This window comes from Oryctolagus cuniculus, chromosome 9 (genome assembly GCF_964237555.1).
Source record: "Oryctolagus cuniculus chromosome 9, mOryCun1.1, whole genome shotgun sequence".
NCBI lineage: Eukaryota > Metazoa > Chordata > Mammalia > Lagomorpha > Leporidae > Oryctolagus > Oryctolagus cuniculus.
The window spans coordinates 70,596,290-70,615,538 of NC_091440.1; the positions used below are offsets into that span (position 1 = coordinate 70,596,290).

General features: G+C 48.2%; 1 protein-coding gene across 4 annotated transcripts in view; it reads left to right on the forward strand.

Annotated features, from left to right (window-relative positions):
• The window catches only part of FAM124A (family with sequence similarity 124 member A), a 79,656-nt gene that overhangs the window by 22,378 nt on the left and 38,029 nt on the right, over positions 1–19,249 (forward strand). For 3 of the 4 annotated variants that reach the window (XM_051832225.2, XM_051832224.2, XM_070048894.1), the window contains one exon: positions 13,861–14,594. In XM_051832225.2, the coding sequence (XP_051688185.2) occupies positions 13,861–14,594 (734 nt within the window). Of the gene's footprint in view, positions 1–13,860; positions 14,595–14,835; positions 14,919–19,249 lie in introns of all 4 variants that reach the window. The other variant, XM_070048895.1, reaches the window with a different exon arrangement.

Here is a 19,249-nt window from a genome sequence, read left to right on the forward strand (position 1 = left end):
CCTTGATAAAAAATTATTTTATTAGTAACTTAAAAGAAATGGCCGTGTTCCTCCATGCAATGTGGTTCATCATAAAACGCGGACGGTGTTTGGGGATGTTTTAAGAGGCAGGGGCAGCGGCACTTGTAGGATGGTGGACGTAGTAAGTGAAACCTCTGAGATGAATGAAACTACCGAAGCTGCAAGCGTGTGCACATTTAGAGTGTTACTCAATGATGTGGGGCCTGTATTTTCAGTCTTCCAAATGGGAGCCTGAAAAATGAGACCATGTTTCTGTTGACAGTTGATAAGAAAAATGCAATAACAAAGATATCCATCAGGAAATTGAAGTGTGAGGACGGTATACCACATGGGCACGTCCTTTGATCCTTTGCTACACTGACATCTGCTTCCCCCCCAAAAAACGTGATATAGTCCTGACTACACAGATAAGTTTTCATTGTGCTACTGTAGCGGCACAGAGGCTGTTGATTTCTATGCAGGATATGAGAGAAAAATGGAGTCAGACTTCTCATGACAGTCTTTCCCCTGAGAAGCTGAGGGGACACACCAGGGACATCTGGTTCCCTGGGGTTGTGAGGCTGTAATGGACAAAACAAAGAGGGCAGCCAGCACTACACCTGCCTGTGATGTGCACCTGGTGCTTTTCTCAATGACAAAATGAGTTGTAATACTCAAAACATCCATAGTAATTATAGATGCATGAGAAAATACAAATTAGCAAAGAAGACAAAAACTCACAATCCAGTCATCCAGAAACAACTAGTTTTCATAGTTTGCCTTTATTGATTTTTTTTCTGAGCATCTATATTTCTTTTTTCTTTTTAAATGTTTATTTATTTATTTTAAAGTCAGAGCTACAGAGAAAGAGGGAGGAGAGAGAGAGAGAGATCCTCCATCCGCTGGTTCACTTCCAAATGGCTGTAACTGCCAAAGCCAGGAGCCAGGAGCTTCATCCAGGTCTCCCACGTGGGTGACAGAGGCCCAAACAGTTGAGTCATCTTCCATTGCTTTTTCCCAGGCCACCAGTAGGGAGCTGGATGGGAAGTGGAGCAGCCCAGACTCTAACTGCTGTCCAAATGGTATGCCGGCATCTCAGGCAGTGGCTTTACCTGCTATGCCACAGTGCTGGCCCTTGAGCATCCGTATTTCTATAAATATATACTATTACCAAAAATGATTTTTTATATATTGTTTATAGTCTGATTTTCCAACTATATTGTGAACATCTTTATATGTCAGCAAAGCTACAGCTGCAATGGTTTGAAAACCTGTGCAGCATCCCATCTGTTTCTACACTGTGCCATATTTGCCAGTGCCCTCGTGTTGGCCGTTTAGGTCACTTTCACTGTTATAGGCAGCATTGTCAGGAAGATCTGTGTACTCAGTCTTGGGACACATCCTTCTTTATTAGGATAAATCCTACAAGTAGAATTGTGATTAAAAAGTGTAGGGATCTTTTAAAGTTTCTGATCCTTTTGCCAGGTTATTCTTCAAAGGCGTCATTTCACTCTCTCACTGGCATGGATGAGAGGGTTGGGGGGGGGCGTCTCATAAAAATGTGGTTTGTGGCTGCTGTGCTACAGCAAGTTAAGCTGCATCTTGGGACATCTACATCCCATGTTGGAGTGCCTGGGATTGAATCTTGACTCTTCCGCTTCTGATCCAGCTCCCTACTAATGTACCTAGGGAAACAGCAGTGGGTGGTCCAAGTACTTGGATCCCTGCCTCCCATGTGGGAGACCTGGATGGAATTCCTGGTTCCTACCTTCAGCCTGGCCCAGCCCTGGCTGTGGTGGGATTTTGTGGAGTGAACCAGTAGATGGAAGATCTTTCTCAACCTTTCTCTTTCCCCCAGCCCATTACACTGCCTTCCAAATAAATAAATTTTCAAAAGAAACTTTAAAAGGAGGAGATAGATGGATTATGGACAAAAAGGGAGATAGAGAGACAAGCACAGATGGTATATGCATAAACCGTGTGCAGACTTGCTCTGTGGAGTAGCTTCTAAGTAGGGAGCGTCTCAGGTTGTGGAGACCCTCAAGTTGGAGGCTTTCCTGTATCTCTCATTCAGTGTGCATGGAATGGGTTACATTTCCCACTCCAACCTCCAGCAGAAGCAACAGCCACAGCAGCACTGTCACTGCTTTGCCCAGACTTTATGGAGAGTATTTTCCATGGGAGTAGACAGTTTTTTTCTTTATTAGATGTCCACACTGCTGCCTTTAGTATCTCGTGGGGTAACAGGCTGAAAGTGCTGGGAGATACTGTGCAGGAAGCCAGCTCATCGCCTTAAAGTTTCCCAATATTCAGAGCTGGCTGAGAGTCCCACTGCTCGTCTTGTCTGCATGCTAACCACGTCTCCCTCTTCCACATTTGTTACACTTCTGCTTTGTCCAGAACACTAGTTATGGACGAGAAGGAATCTTCCTTTCTCTTCTCATTCCTTCTTGTATTTCATCTCACCCTAGCATCTTCTGACATTATTACCAGCTCAAAAATGTGAGGATGCACTATTCTACTTGAGCTTGGAAGGATGAATTTTCCCTTTTTTTTTTTTTTTTTTTTTTTGCCTCAAGAACAGTGGCAAGAAATCTTTGCTCAGAATCGGGCTTTGTCTCTGATTCCGTGTTTAAAATTTCATTGCCTCGGGCTGGAGGACGGTGAGGCTAAAGTGCGTGGAGTCACAGATCTGCTGGACTGAGCAGTTGGCAGTCCCCTCTGAGACTGGCTGTTCACGTGGGTCCCGTCAACCGCCTTGTGACTCGCTGGGCTGTCCAGAGAACTCGGGCGAGCACCTCCCGTGACGGTGAGTGCAACAGACTCATATGTAAAAGCAGGGCTGTGGTGTTCCTCTACAACTGAGCTGAACTTCACGCTGCCCACCCCTCCCACCCCGACGCGGGAAGGCACAGGGAGCTGCAGGGGCACCCAGCGGTGCAGTTCTCAGGACACATCTGATGGGTGCCTCTTTCTTAGGCAGACTGGAGCCAGGTCCCTTCCAGTCTTCTTCCTCCTCCCACCAGGAGCCAGAACGTGGCATCTTCTGAGCTGCAAAAGCCACCCTGACCCCTGTCTCAGGTGTGAACCTTCTGGTCTGTTTGTAGCCTGGAAAGAAGTGTGTGTCTCTGGGAGCCCAGATCTTGTAGCAAGAGCCTTGCCTGGCAAGAGTATTTTCTCTTCTGTGAGTTGTGAAGAAAGAAAGAGAGAAAGAAAGAAAGAAAGAAAGAAAGAAAGAGAGAAAGAGAGAAAGAGAGAAAGAGAGAAAGAGAGAAAGAGAGAAAGAGAGAAAGAGAGAAAGAGAGAGAGAGAGAGAGAGAGAGAGAGAAAGAGAGAGAGAGAGAGAAAAAGAGAGAGAGAGAGAGAGAGAAAGCATCAGAAACGAGATTAGTGGGTCCATTAGGACCGGCACCAACCCTGAAGCGGGGAACAGTCTGACTGCAGGTGGAGGACCACAGACGGGCAAGAACACTCTGGGGACACTTGGGTATTTTCTCCGAGCTTCACCCTCTACATCACTGAGGTTTTTCCGTGTCTCATTTGCAGCTATTTTGTATTTGTCCCATGTGTGGCTGTCACTTTCTCAATCAGGTTGTAAGTTCCCCCAAAACGGGACGCTCTGTGTCTCCGTCTGTTTTGCAGTCCTGGGGTCCTGCAGCAGAAGTGAGTACTTTAGAAACAGGGGCAGCTGTGGTAAGAAGGGAGGGCCCCACAGCGGGGGTCGGGAGATTCGTTCCTTCTCTTTCTAGACCTGCGTCGTCTGATGGGTTGAGCTCATCTGTAAAACAAGGGGCTGGACTCACTGCCCTGGCCACGACCGGTAAGCTTGCTCCTCAAATGAAATTCAATTCACATGTGATCTGAGATTTGCAAACACAGACCAGGGGTATGTCAGTATCATACTCAGAGTGGCAACACATTTGAGTCTAGTGCTACACAGTGAGTCTAGTGTTCTAGTGTGAGAGCAGGAGGCCTGGGGTTCCTGGGTTACGAGTCTCCTCTTTTGTCTTTTTTGCGTTGTCACTCCCCGTCTTCGTGGAGGAACGACACAGGACCCTGCGCTGTTCTTTTGTCTGCTCGGCCCTCCCCGGGTTTGCTGCTGGTTCTTCCCGGGTTGGCTACCGACCCTTCCACCTCCGTGGAAGGGCGGTTCCCCCTGCCACATTCCCCACTTCCGCGGGGGAGCGGCACACCGCCGGCCGGCTCTCTCGGGGGCTGCACAGGTGTTCCCCTTAGATGTTCCCCTTAGATGTTCCTGGTGCATGTTGTCTCTCTCCTCCTTTATAGTCCTCTTCCACCAATCCCAACTCGGCTGCCCACACGCCGAGTACGCTGCTCTCCTCCAATCAGGAGCAGGTCCTGCAGCTTGTCAAGTTGGTGAGAGGCAGCTGCGTAGAAGCTGTTTTCTCCTCTCCCAGCGCCACATTGTGGGAGAGCAGATGCATAGAATAAGTCTTAATTCCAGTAACTTAGTCTAGTCCGGGTTGCTCCCCACAGCGTTGTCTTGGTAGACTCGTTTTATTTCTCAAAACAAGGTGAATGTTCATTCGAATCCTGTCCCACTGCGTCCTCTCCAGATGTACAGGATCCCATTGAGATCCTGGCTCTCAGGATGATTTTGCTGCCGACGAAAATGACAAGCCCATCACAATGCTAAGAAAAAAACGGAAATTGCTGCATAGAAGACAGGAGTCTGTGTAAAACGTCATCATCTCTTCAGGCATTTAGAATCCTTGAGTTTTTCGACAAAAGGGGGTCTTAGTACCTCATTAAGCAGGGGGCGTTGGTGTGCGGCAGCCCTGGCGCATCTTCTCATAAACTTTCCAAACCACTACATTCTTAAGGACTTACACAAATGGTGTCGAAGCATTTCTTGTTGCATTTATGCCTCATCAGATTAATTCTCCATCACCCGCCTGGTTCTCTTGAATTTATGTTGAGCTATGCTGGAATTTAAAGCATGTTTGTCATTACTCTCTGGTTAATGTCTGGCTTTTCTCCCCCTCGCCTTCCCACCAGGAGAAGGTGTTTCAGAATGATGGGCCTGACTGCATGTGGCTTAGGAATACATTTAAAGAAAAATGCATGTCCCACTTTCACGTGGAAAAAAGTGCAGCCTTCCTGACTTTCTGTATTATCTCTCTCTTAATAATGACCTGGTTTCAGAATGAGCTCAGGAATGCAAATGAGCCATCCAAGCTCCTGACATTGTCTCTGCAACAGATGATAAAAATGGAGACAGCAGGCGCATAGTTGCCGTGATAGCAAAAACATCCTTCTTCCCAAAGCTTGGGAGGGCTGAAGGATCAGAAAATTCCTTCTGACTGTCCTCTGGCAGTTGAAAATATAAGTTCAGGCTCAACCATTTCAGCCTATGTTCAAGTCTTCAATTACACAAAAGTTCTGTGAATTTAGGCTGAGGGAGGAGGACTGTTTTATCTATGCTATGAACACAGTTTGGATCCCCTAAATTTATGTGTGACCTCATTGCCATCACATTTCACTGTTCCCAACTCTGCATCTAATTCCGGCTTCCACTGGGGACCCCTATGAGGGGACCAGCCTTGCCACTCCCACAGCCTGAAGCTTCAGTCTAGCCAGTGGCCTTGTTGAAAGTATTAAACCGCTAAGAATTTTACAAGTCTAAGATTTTATCTTGAGTAGTGGCTGGCTAGGGGGGTTGTTTATAATTTTCTCATTAGTGCAGAGGGCTGAAGAACTGGCTTTAAAAACCCTGTGAAAGGCGGCAAAGGCAGGTTATTCATTACATGGATGAATGGGCTCTCCCGGGAAGAATGTGGAGCCGCATTTCTCGGGGCATTCAGTTCTGGCATTCTGGGAAGACCAGGCAGCTTCCTAGGGAAGGGCAACCCTGTCTGTGGATTTTACGTCCCTGGCTGCTCTGGAGCCCTTTCCCTCCTGTCTGCTGGCCTGATCTTGGTTCACAGTCTCCACTTGTTCCCTGGGCAAGCCTTCCTTGGGTCTGACCCACCTGTCACCTGGGTTTTCTGCCAGTGGGTGACTGTATCCAAGCTGAGGTGCTACTCAGTGCCCCAGAGTAGGGTTTTAGACATGCAAATGAGAGGCTTATTCAAACTGAGGCCTGTGAGGTTAGAGGCTCTGAATCCAGGCTCCTGGGCGGGCTGGATTCCCCAAATCAAAGGACCCACAGCAGTGGGAATGCCCTTTTTTCAGATCTGTCAGCTTCCTGGAGGCCTGGGGGAGCACTGGGGTGTGGGTAGGAAATTTAGCGCTTGGGATGGAGCATGGTGGTTTGTTCAGTTGATGGTGAAGGGTTACAGCTGCTGCCTTGGCAACCTCTTATTATAGCCGCGGTGGAGCCTGTGTTTCTCCAGGGAATCTCCAGCTCTCCGCTCCCAGCCTGCATCTCGCCTATTGTTTATCATCCGTCTCCCTCACCTGGATCATAAGCTCTGTGAAGGCAGAGACGTTGTTTTACCCCACTGTGCCTGGCACATAATAGGAGCTCAGTAATCACCCCTTGATTGAATTAATGGTCGTGCCCAAGTTGCATGCTCACAGTGACAACTTGTGGATGAGATGACAGTGATGTTAATCATTGCTCAAAAATTCTCAGGAGTAACTGAGCTTGTCTACCTGAGACGTGCCCAGGCATTACGTCTGGGATGAGTGATCTGGCCGTTCTGCTGGACATACCCACTGTGGGGAGAGGGTCCATGGAGACGCACCACTTTGCCAGTCTGGCAGGTATCGGATGTGTGAGACTGTGTAGGCCAACCTGGTGCAAAGTCACAGGCTGCAGGCGATGGTGGTGAGGGATCTTGATGCAGGTGCCACTGAGATAGCTGAGGGGAATCCAGAACCCCAAAGGACGTCCACAGGCAGAAGTGCCTCAGTCCACCCTCCCCTACCCTTCTCCATGCGACTGGGGCTTCCGAGACCTGCCCAGGTGAAGGGTCGGTCCAATCCAGCAGAGTCTCTCACCCAAGCAGGCTGAAGGAGCCAAGCCAGGGTTGCAGAGCTGCACCAGGCTGGCCAAGGGATAGGCAAGAAACCAACAGGATGATGCTAAGGACTGTGGTCTTGGGAGGTGACAGAGTACATTGGCCAGGAGCACAGACTTGGGGCTCAGGCAGCCCCTACCCTTCTCAGCCTTGGGCAAGCTAATTAACAATTCACCTGCAGAGTAGTGGTGGTGGTGGGGGGGATACACCGCTTTGGTGGCGTTGTTCTAAAAATGAAATTAGATGGTATATGTAAAGCTGTCAGGGCAATGTCTGGCAAGACCATAAGAGCTTAATAAATGATGACTATTGTCTAATTTTTTTCCTGTAAAATATAAGTGGTCAGAGGAAGGATATATAGGACAGGTGAAATACTGGGACAAATATAACAAATACCCAGGGTAATAGTGCACTGTCTGCCTCCTGGAAGACCCGAGCTTATTCTCCATCCTCCTGAAAGTTGTCTTTGTCTTACATTATCAAAGGAAAGCAACTGTCTCGGAGAAAGACTCTGTCTTCTCCTGTTGGGAAGTGCCAGCTAACTTGGAAGCCTCCTTAACATGGTGGGGACAGCGCCAGCCTCTCGGCCACCGTGGGGAAGCCCCTCCCCCTGTCTGGTTCCCTTTGGGTCTGTGTTTGACTCTGACTCAACAGGTGCTGTCTGGGGCCCTGGGCAGAGATGTGTAATGGATATGATAAAGGAGAGCCCATCCCTCAGTTGTGTCAACTCTGCCACTCCAGGGAAACCTAGAGGCTTTTCATGATAATGAATTATTCACATTTCCTCTCCTTCCCCTCAAACACTGGGTTCCCTATCCAGCTGCACAGAAGCAGGTTTCTCTGGGCTATGTGTAACCCTAGCCCCCAATGACAGTTTGGAACCGCATTCTGTGGTCTGCGAGCTTGTGCGTGGTTTTGGATCCCGTGCAGTGGACACCTGCCAGCCATGGCTGGAACACATGAATGCCCCTGCTCATTCCCCTTCGCTCTTCTGGGGCAGAATTGCAACCCCTTGCACCTCCCTGGTCCGTGCAGTGCCAGGGGAGCACTGGGGGTCCTCGTCCCCCTGGCCCGGCTGCATCCTGAGCTGCCAGGAGAGCTGCTGCTTGGTCTGATGCCTTTCAGCCCAGGCCTGCTCCGCGGCCGGGCACCTCGCCCACTTGCTGAGCTGTAAACATTCACTCAGCCACGCAGGCCTCAGCGCAGCCTTTGTTTCTGCTCCCTGGGAAACCGTTGTGTGACTGCTGGAGGTGGTGCAAGGCTGAGCACCCGATGAGTTTGGGAAATTCAGCTGCTACCTTCCCCGGAGCGCTCCCCACCCAGGCCTCCCTGTGGGTGCGGCCTTCCTCTGGGTCACGGTTCTCCTTCTCTCCCACCAGAGCACCCACATGTAGTGCTGGCCTTTGGGCACTGCCCTTGAGGGTAGTGCTGAGATGTAAGGACCTGGGTGTGTGCCCACTGGGCGGCAGTTTCTGGCTTGTTCTTCTCAGAGACCCAGGGCCAGACAAAAAAAGACGCAAATGAGTGTCCAAGACATGAAGCTCTGGCTGGTAGCCAGGAAGGCAGCCAGCTGGAGGAGGCAAGAGAGCCATGGAGAAGGAAGGGTAGTGGCAGCCTGGCCAGGCCTGGCTGAGAGTAGCAGCTGATCACCTTGCTGTGAAATGGGCGCCATAGACAGGGCAGGGTGGCAGTGTACTCGGACCTCAGATGCTGCAGCCAAACCCAGTCTGTGTGTCTTGGCAGGTTATTTTACTTCTCTGTGCCTCCATTTCCTGCTCTCTAAACTGGGGACAATCGTAGGGCCCCCTTCCAGGGTTTGTGTGAGGATTCAGTGAGCTTTATCTAGGATAATGTCTTGGGTGAACTGGTTTACCCCAGGTTGCTCAAACCTCTCTCTCCTTTTCCATGTATACTGATCATTCACTGATGCTTGGACAAGTCATGTGTCTTCCTGTTGGAGTTTAAGGTGCAATCTGCATTTGTGGTGACAGTGGCATCTCCCCTGGTTACTGACTGGTGGAAAACTTCATTGGTTTGCATGTTCTCTGCTGCAGTTTCAACTGCACTTCCGCTGATAATGGTGTTCATGTTCAGTGAAATGGAAAGAACCCAGGAGAGCAGAAATGGCGAGCAATGAAAAGGTTTGAAATATCCCATGAATTCCAATTGTTTTCTAAGCCATCATGATGAATTTCCATGATTCAGATCAATAGGGAGGCACACATTTATCAAATAACTACATAAGAGCAAAAGGGTGCCTGGCCAATCCTTAAATTCAGCCCATCACCTCAGCAACAGACAGTCTGCTCACCGCAGTCAGGTGGCCACCCTAGAACTCCTTAGCCTTCCCCGCAAGCCCGCCCTCTTCTGTTCCCCCTCACAGTTAAGCATTGTGTCATACCAGTGCTCAAGCTGGAAACAGCTAGGTGCATGACTCTCCTGCTCTCTCAACAAAGCACCCCCCACGCCTGTGGGCTCCACTCTGTCACTTGTCGTCTTAACCAGCCTGGGAAGCCGTCCATGCCTCTTCTGCTCACCCACTGATTCCATCTGTACCTGTCAGCACTGCTGTAACAACTACCCACAGACTCCCTGGCTTGAAACCACAGTCATTTATTATTTCCTACGTCTGGGTCAGCTGACCCAGCTCAGACTCCGCTGGCTGATGCAGGTTGGGCTCAGTTAGGGGGCTCTGCTGCACGTCTGTCATCCTCCCCCTGGGATGGTGGGCTAGCCCCAGCGTGTTCTTCCCCAGGGAAATGCCAGGTGCGCCAAGAGGGAAAACAAACACATATCACTCTCTTCTGGCCAAAGCCAAGCATCTGGCCTGGTCCAAACTCCAAGTGTGGGGAAATCCACTTCCTCCATTTGTTGGGAGGAAGTGAAAAGCAACATGGCAGATAGCACAATTAGAGAGCAGGAGAGAGACTTAAGGCCAATGATGCAAACCCTTGTGCTGCTCTGTCCTGATTTTTTTCTTGTCTGGTTTGCCTTCAGTGAACTTCCCCTCTGTCTTGACCTCAACATGACAGCTCTTTATTAAAACCTTCCATCACCTACCACATGGTGCTGAGGCCCTGCACACCCTGGCTCCAGTCCATTTTTCCAGGCACATCTGTTGCTATAATTAAGAATTACTCACTGCCTCCTCTCGGATGTGCTTGGTTTTGCAAAGTTCTGGGCCTTCATGGACTGTCTCCTTCTTCCTACAGTGATCACTGCTACATAGGAAGTTACTATAAGTGAGATGCTATTTACCTTTCAAGATCTACAGGACACCATCCTCCAGGAAGCCTTCTCAGATGCCCTGGAGAGAAAGAGTGGCTCCTTCATTTGCTACATAGTAGCTAGTTGGAATTGCATCTGGCTCCTATTGAGCTCTCCAAGTTTGCAAATCCATGCTCCACCAGAGAGAGTGATGAGAGGGAGAGGAGAAGTTCAGTAGTTCCACCCCCGCCCCCATCTGCTCCCATTGTCGCAGGAGAATGAAGGCTTCACTCTGCTCTTACCCTAGTCATCCTCAGGTTCCAGAAGCCTCTCAAGTTCCCAAAAGCTTCTTGTAGAGTGAAGGGCATGATTTTCCTAGTGGGGGTCTGGTGTTTAAAGAAACAGACTGTTCTTTTCTACAGGGTCCTACAGCAAACCGGTTATTTCACCTCGTGTTCAATCAAAGAACCAGCACTCTGGCTGTGCAGTCTTATTGCAAGTCAGAACCACGCAGGACGTGATTGGAAATCCAGCGAGTTTTCAGTGGTAGTGATTTCTATCTACGGGCAACCCTTACCTTGTATTGATTTTATTTTTGAATTTGAGTAGCTTGCTCAAAACCTGTTTCTTTTTAAAGATTTATTTTTTATCTAAAAATCAGAGTTACAGAGAGAGGGAGAGACATAAAGAAAGAACTTCCATCTGCCCGTTCACTCCCCAAATGGCCACAAAACAGCTGGGGCTGGGCCAGCCCGAAGCCAGGAGCCAGGAGCTTCCTCCAGGTCTCCCACATGGGTGCAGGGGCCCAAGCACTTGGTCCATCTTACATTGTTTTCCCAGGCTATCATCAAGGAGCTGAATCAGAAGTGGAGCAGCTGAGACTCAAACTGGTGCCCACATGCGATACTGGCACCACAGACAGTGACTTAACCCACAGCACCACGGTGCTGGCCCCTCATACTGACTTTTTTTTTATTTATTTATTTGACAGATAGAGTTAGATAATGAGAGAGAGAGAGAGAGAGAGAGAGAGAGAGAAAGGTCTTCCTTCTGTTGGTTCAGCCCCCCAAATGGCCGCTACAGCCGGCGCTACACCGATCCGAAGCCAGGAGCCAGGTGCCTCTTCCTGGTCTCCCATGCAGGTACAGGGGCCCAAGTACTTGGGCCATCCTTCACTGCCTTCCCAGGCCACAGCAGAGAACTGGACTGGAAGAGGGGCAACCGGGACTAGAACCAGCGCCCATATGGGATGCCGGCACCACAGGCGGAGGATTAACCAAGTGAACCATGGCACCAGCCCTTCATACTGACTTGAGAATCTAGCCTCTGCCCCAAGTCTGTTGCATTTCTTATAGGCATAGATCATATTGAATTTTAATTCTTTAATGTTTGCTTATACATTTCTGTCTACTTGAAAGTCCGAGGGAGAGATCTTTCATCCACTGGTTCACTTCCCAAATGTCCACAACAGTCAGGCCTGGACTAGGCTGAAGCCAGGAGCCAGGAATTCTAGCCAGGTCTCCTGTCAGGTGGCAGAGGCCCAAGCACTTCAGCCATCATCTGCTGCCAGGCAGGTGCATTAGCAGGAAGCTAGACCAGAAACAGAGTAGCTGGGACATAAACCACCATGAAGCAGCCCAAACTGCAACACCACAGTGCCCACCCCTGATTTTAAATTTTTCTGCCTGTGTTCCCACCTAAATTGTGTAGGTCTCACCTGTGGCCACAGTTCTTTAGAGGGCTGCTGCCTGTGGCTGTGCAGGATGTACACTGCACAACTATAGAGGAACACTTCATACCAGAGTCGGTACAGACTCCCATAGTTCTCAGCGGTGCCGGCTTCCTTGCTTCCCTAGTACCTGGTACCTACTCACAGTGCCTGCTCCAGAAGTGTGCAAATGAGTGAATGAAAGAGAGAAGGTAACAACAAGTTGAAGTATTGCAGTGAGATGTCTGACAGTCAGAGCTGGGGTGAAAATTCAGACAGATTTTGACCCAACAAAATCGAAGCTGTGTTATTATAGGTGCACTTAGTGAAACTAGCCCATAAGCCCACCTGGCGTATCTTGCTTACCTACCATGAAGATTACCTTTCATCCTGTGAACTGAGGTCATGGTTTTCAAGCACATCACATTTCTCAGACATCACGGACCACATGGTCCTGCGGTGCCAGATACCCTTAGTGGACAATGTGAAGACAGGTCTAGATTCCAGACACCGCCCATCACAGTTAGCCTAAAGATGCCTTATTTTCCCTGAAGTGAGTCATATAATTTATACAAAGGCAAATAAAGCCATCTTCTTAAATGTTTTTATATTTTTTTCATCTACTTGAAAGGCAGAGCGAGAGAGACAGAGACAGCTAGGAAAGAAAAATCTTTCCATCTGCTTATTCACTCTCCAGGTGCCCAAAACATGCAGGGCTGGGCCAGAATGAAGCCAGGAGACCAGAACTACATCAGGTCTCCCTTGTGAGTGGCAGACACCCAAGCACGTGAGCCGTCATCTGCTGGGCCCCAGGGCACATTCCCAGGAAGCTGGATCAGAAGCACAGGAGCTGGGCCTCAAATTTCCCCTCTAGTATTGGATGCAGGCATCCTAAAGTGGTGGCCTAATGCCTGCCCCAAGCCATCTTTTAAAAAGAGCAAGCCTTTTACCAAGGATAGCTAATCAGTTAGAAATATGCCAGGGTGGCCAGCAAACTATGTCACCCATGGGAAGGTGTTGCCAAGGTAAACAGGAAGCTTGACACTTGCAGTCCAGTGCTTCCAGATACTCTGCCAGAGACCACAGGGCGGGGAACTGCCCCATTCAGGAAGGGTGGGCTTCCGGGTGGACATGAGCCAGGAAGTGGCCCAAAAGGCAGCCCCACGCGGGCAGTCATGGGCCTACCAAGCTTTCAAAACCGCACCCCAAAGCACAGCCCCATAAACTTCAACAGCAAGAACACTGCACTTGCGCCCACCAGGCTGTTGTCCCTGTGACTCCAGCAGCGAGATGATCATGCCAGGGAGGTACTATGGGCAGGACACCTTCCTAGGCTGGGCTTGAACTCTCAGCTGGAGTAGCTCCCAGGGAGCAAGCACAGGTCTCTCCATCCTGCACAGCAGGCCCCATGGGTCAGTGCCAGGCATATAGGAAGGAGCCCATAAGGGCTGGTTAAATGAATGAATAGAACAGCCCAGTGAACTAAGCAAAGCACAGGAGCGCAGTGGTACTGGGGGAGTTTGTAGGGAAATGCTGCAGTTCTTTCAGGAAATACTGAATGGCATGCAGGTGGCAGTGCAGCATATTTTCCAGTGGGCCCCTTACCCCTTTGAGACTTGACTTTCTGTCCTCTAGTAGATAAACAGGAAGTCAAATGTTCCCTACCCGGCTGCACCTGCTCAGATGCAGGACCAAGGTTTCCTAAAACTGAACAGCTTGGAAACCATTCCTAACCTTGGCCACTAGGGAGCTGCCCTAGTAGTTCTTGCACCTGACCTTGAAATCAGAAAATTACAGATCGTGGAGTCAGTTGTATTAGAATTTGGCTTCTCTCCCTGCCAAGGCCACACGTGTCATCTCTGAACACCTTAATGCAATAATCACAATTTCATTGGTTCATGCATCCATTCATTCTGTGTGTGTGTGTGTGTGTGTGTGTGTGTCTGTGTATGCTCCCAGGTGAGCTTTCGGTGGAGGAGGCACAAGACCCGTTCCTGGTTAGCATCCACATCATCGCGGACCCAGGGGAGTCGCGGCCCCTGCAGGAGGCCATTGACAAGGTCCTGGCCTGGATCCACCCGGACCTCCCGCTATTCCGGGTGTCAGAGCGGCGCTCTAGCGGGCGGCGGCGGAAGTCCCCCAGGGGCACGCAGCCGGCGCTGGCCGTGGTGCTGTTCCTGCAGGAAGAGTATGGCGAGGAGCAGATCTTGCAGTTGCACCGCACGCTGCGGCGGCCGCCCTGGCGCCACCACCACACGGAGCGCGTGCACGGCAGGTTCCTGCCCTACCTGCCTTGCAGCCAGGACTTCTTCACGCTGGCACCCGGGACTCCTCTGTGGGCGATCCGGCCCGTGCACTATGGCAAGGAGATCGTGCGCTTCACCATCTACTGTCGCCACGACAGCTACGCCGACAGCCTGCGCTTCTACGAGCTGATTCTCCGTCGGAGCCCCAGCCAGAGGAAAACCGACTTCTGCATCTTCCCCATCTTCTCCAACCTGGACCTGGACATCCAGTTCTCCCTGAAAAGGCTGCCCTGCGACCAGAACCCGGTCCCCACCGACTCCTCCGTGCTGGAGTTCCGAGTAAAGGACATGGGCGAGCTGGTGCCCCTCCTGCCCAACCCCTGCAGCCCCATCAGTGAGGGGCGCTGGCAGACGGAGGACCACGACGGGAACAAGATTCTTCTGCAGGTACCCCGGGGCGCGTGTTCATCCGTCCATCCCTCTGTTTGTCTGTCCGTTTGCCTTTGGGAGCCTAGAAGCCAGTAGGTTGGCTCTGCCAGCAACCTTCCCACTGGCTGCAGAGTGAGCCTTAGGACAAAGGGAAGATGGGGACTTCTGGGTGGCTCCCAGGCCAGGTCAAGCTGTCCACACCGCATCCACAACCCGGAGGGGCTTGAGAGGCCTTTCCAGCTGGTACTTTGCATTTCAGGTGTCCCTCGGCAAAGCCACGCCCAGTTCTCTTCTGTCACCCCTTGATGGAGCAGCGCAGACCCCAGGGCTCCTGGAGATTGAGTGAGCTTCTAACCCCCTGGGTCGAGTACTTATTAAGGGAGCTTTCCAGAATCTAGCCCCTCCCCGTAGGGAGTTGGCACCAGGTGTTCTTAGGACGCCCATGGGTTTGATGACTGGGAGCCAGTGCATGTTCTCCTCCTTCCCACACCGGCCTGTCCTGCCTCCCACCATTATATTCCTAGGCAGAAGGCTGGGCTCACTTGAAGAAGGAGCCAGTGAGGGAGGCATGGGGAAGGAGTGTGTGGATACATTATAAGGAAGCACACTGCCCCAGGTCTTCCACAGCTAGCACCTTGGCTTATTACCAGCCCTTCCCTCTCGTCTCCTTCCAGGGGTTGTCCCAGACTCATTAGAGATCACGAACTACTCTGTAGAATAGAATTGAACAGGTGGATGACAGGACCTCTCACCCCTGGCCCTACCTGAGACACGCCTTCCAGACCCACGCCTTCTGGAATTAACAGACAAATCCATTCCTTTTTTTTTTAATATTGTTTTTATTTAGTAAATATAAATTTCCAAAGTATAGTTTATGGATTACAAAGGCTTCCCACCCCCATAACTTCCCTCCCACTCGCACCCTCCCATCTCCCACTCCCTCTCCCATTCCATTCACATCAAGATTCATTTTCAATTATCTTTATATACAGAAGATCGATTTAGTATATATTAAGTAAAGATTTCATCAGTTTGCACCCACACAGAAACACAAAGTGTAAAATACTGTTTCAGTACTAGTTATAGCATTACTTCACATTGGACAACACATTAAGGACAGATCCCACATGAGAAATAAGTACACAGTGACTCCTGTTGTTGATTTAACAATTTGATACTCTTGTTTATGGCATCAGTAATCTCCCTAGGCTCTAGCCATGAGTTGCCAAGGCTATGGAAGCCTTTTGAGTTTGCCGACTTAGATCTTATTCCGACACGGTCCTAGTCAAAGTGGAAGTTCTCTCCTCCCTTCAGAGAAAGGTACCTCCTTCTTTGATGGCCCCATTCTTTCCACTGGGATCTCACTTGCAGAGATCTTTCATTTAGGTCTTCTTTTTTTTTCCCAGAGTGTCCTGGCTTTCCATGCATAACTACTCTCGTGGGCTCTTCAGCCATATCCGAATGCCTTAAGGGCTGATTCTGAGGCCAGAGTGCTATTTAGGACATCTGCCATTCTACGAGTCTGCTGTGTATCCCGCTTCCCATGTTGGTTCGTTCTCTCCCTTTTTGATTCTATCAGTTAGTATTAGCAGACACTAGTCTTGTTTGTGTGATCTCTTTGACTCTTAGACCTATCAGTGTGATCAATTGTGAACTGAAGTTGATCACTTGGACTAGTGAGATGGCATTGGTACATGCCACCTTGATGGGATTGTATTGGAATCCCCTGGCACGTTTCTAACTCCACCATTTGATTGAGCATGTCCCAAATTGTACCTCTCCTCCCTCTCTTATTCCCACTCTTATATTTAACAGGGATCACTTTTCAGTTAAAATTTAAACACCTAAGAATAATTGTGCATTAATCACAGAGTTCAACCAATAGTACTAGAACAAAAAAAATACTAAAAGGGATAAAGTATTACATTGTACATCAACAGTCAGGACAAGGGCTGATCAAGTCACTGTTTCTCATAGTGTCCATTTCACTTCAACAGGTTTCCCCTTTGGTGCTCAGTTAGTTGTTGCCGATCAGGGAGAACATATGATATTTGTCCCTTTGGGACTGGCTTAATTCACTCAGCATAATGTTTTTCAGATTCCTCCATCTTGTTGCAAATGACTGGATTTCATTGTTTTTGACTGCTGTATAGTAATCTATAGAGTACATGCCCCATAATTTCTCTATCCAGTCTACTGTTGATGGGCATTTGGGTTGGTTCCAGGTCTTAGCTATTGTGAATTGAGCTGCAATAAACATTAATGTGCAAACCGCTTTTTTGTTTGCCAATTTCATTTCCTTTGGGTAAATTCCAAGGAGTGGTATGGCTGGGTTGTATGGTAGGGTTATATTCAGGTTTCTGAGGAATCTCCAGACTGACTTCCATAGTGGCTTAACCAGTTTGCATTCCCACCAACAGTGGGTTAGTGTCCCTTTTTCCCCACATCCTCTCCAGCATCTATTGTTGGTAGATTTCTGAATGTGAGCCATTCTAACCGGGGTGAGGTGAAACCTCATTGTGGTTTTGATTTGCATTTCCCTGATTACTAGTGATCTTGAACATTTTTTCATGTGCCTGTTGGCCATTTGGATTTCCTCCTTTGAAAAATGTCTATTGAGGTCCTTGGCCCATCTCTTGAGTGGGTTGTTTGGATGTTGTTGAGCTTCTTGATTTCTTTGTAGATTCTGGTTATCAACCCTTTATCAGTTGCATAGTTTTCAAATATTTTTCCCATTCTGTCAGTTGCCTCTTCACTCTCCTGACTGTTTCTTTTGAAGTACAGAAACTTCTCAATTTGATGCAATCCCAAATGTTAATTTTGGCTTTGACTGCCTGTGCTTCTGGGGTCTTTTCCAAGAAGTCTTTGCCGGTACCTATATCTTGCAGGGTTTCTCCAATGCTCTCTAATAATTTGATGGTGTCGGGTCATAGATTTAAGCCTTTAATCCAGTTGAGTGAATTTTTGTGTAAGGTGAAAGGTAGGGGTCTTGCTTCATGCTTCTGCACGTGGAGATCCAATTTTCCCAGCACCATTTATTGAATAGACTGTCCTTACTCCAGGGATTGGTTTTGGATACTTGATCAAATATAAGTTGGCTGTAGATGTTTGGGTTAATTTCTGGTGTTTCTATTCTGTTCCATTGGTCTATCCATCTGTTTCTGTACCAGTACCATGCTGTTTTGATTACAACTGCCCTGCAGTATGTCCTGAAATCTGGTATTGTGATGCCTCCAGCTTTGTTTTTGTTGTACAAGATTGCTTTAGCTATTCCAGGTCTCCTTGTCTCCATATGAATTTTAGCATCATTTTTTCCAGATCTGAGAAGAATGTCTTCGGTATTTTTATTGGTATTGCATTGAATCTATAAATTGCTTTTAGGAGAATGGACATTTTGATGATATTGATTCTTCCAATCCATGAGCATGCAAGATTTTTCCATTTCTTGGTATCCTCTTCTATTTCTTTCTTTAAGGTTTTGTAATTTTCATCGTAGAGATCTTGAACGTCCTTGGTTAAGTTTATTCCAAGGTATTTGATTGTTTTTGTAGCTATTGTGAATGGGATTGATCTTAGAAGTTCTTCCTCAGCCGTGGCATTGCCTGTGTATACAAAGGCTGTTGATTTTTGTGCATTGATTTTATATCCTGCTACTTTGACAAACTCTTATGAGTTCCAATAGTCTCTTAGTAGAGTTCTTTGGATCCACTAAATAAAGAATCATATCATCTGCAAAGAGGGATAGTTTGACTTATTCCTTCTCAATTTGTATCCCTTTAATTTCTTTTTCTTGCCTAATAGCTCTGGCTAGAACTTCCAGAACTATATTGAATAGCAGTGGTGAGAGTGGGCATCCCTGTCTGGTACCAGATCTCAGTGGAAATGCTTCCAACTTTTCCTCATTCAATAGGATGTTGGCCGTGGGTTTTTCATAAATTGCTTTGATTGTATTGAGGAATGTTCCTTCCATACCCAGTTTGCTTAGAGTTTTCATCATGAAAGGGTGTTGTATTTTATCAAATGCTTTCTCGGCGTCTATTGAGATAATCATATGGTTTTTCTTCTGCAGTCTTTTAATGTGTATCACATTGATTGTTTTGCGAACATTGAACCGTCCCTGCATACCAGAGATAAATCCCACTTGGGCTGGGTGGATGATCTTTCTGATGTGTTGTTGCATTCTATTGGCGAGAATTTTATTGAGGATTTTTGCATCTATGTTCATCAGGGATATTGGTCTGTAATTCTCTTTCAGTGCTGCATCTTTTTCTGGCTTAGGAATTAAGGTGATGTTGGCTTCATAGGAAGAATTTGGGAGGATTCCCTCTTCTTCGATTGTTCTGAATAGTTTAAGAAGAATTGGAGTTAGTTCTTCTTTAAATGTCTGGTAGAATTCAGCAGTGAATCCATCTGGTCCTGGGCTTTTCTTTGTTGGGAGAGCCTTTATTACTGTTTCAATTTCTGTCTCAGTTATGCGTTTGTTTAGGTTTTCTATGTCTTCCTGGTTCAATTTAGGTAGGTTGCATGTGTCCAGGAATCTATCCATTTCTGATAGATTTTCCTGTTTGCTGGCATACAAGTCCTTGTAGTAATTTCTGATGATTCTTTTTATTTCTGTGGTGTCTGTTGTTACATTTCCTTTTTCATCTCTGATTTTATTGATTTGGGTCTTT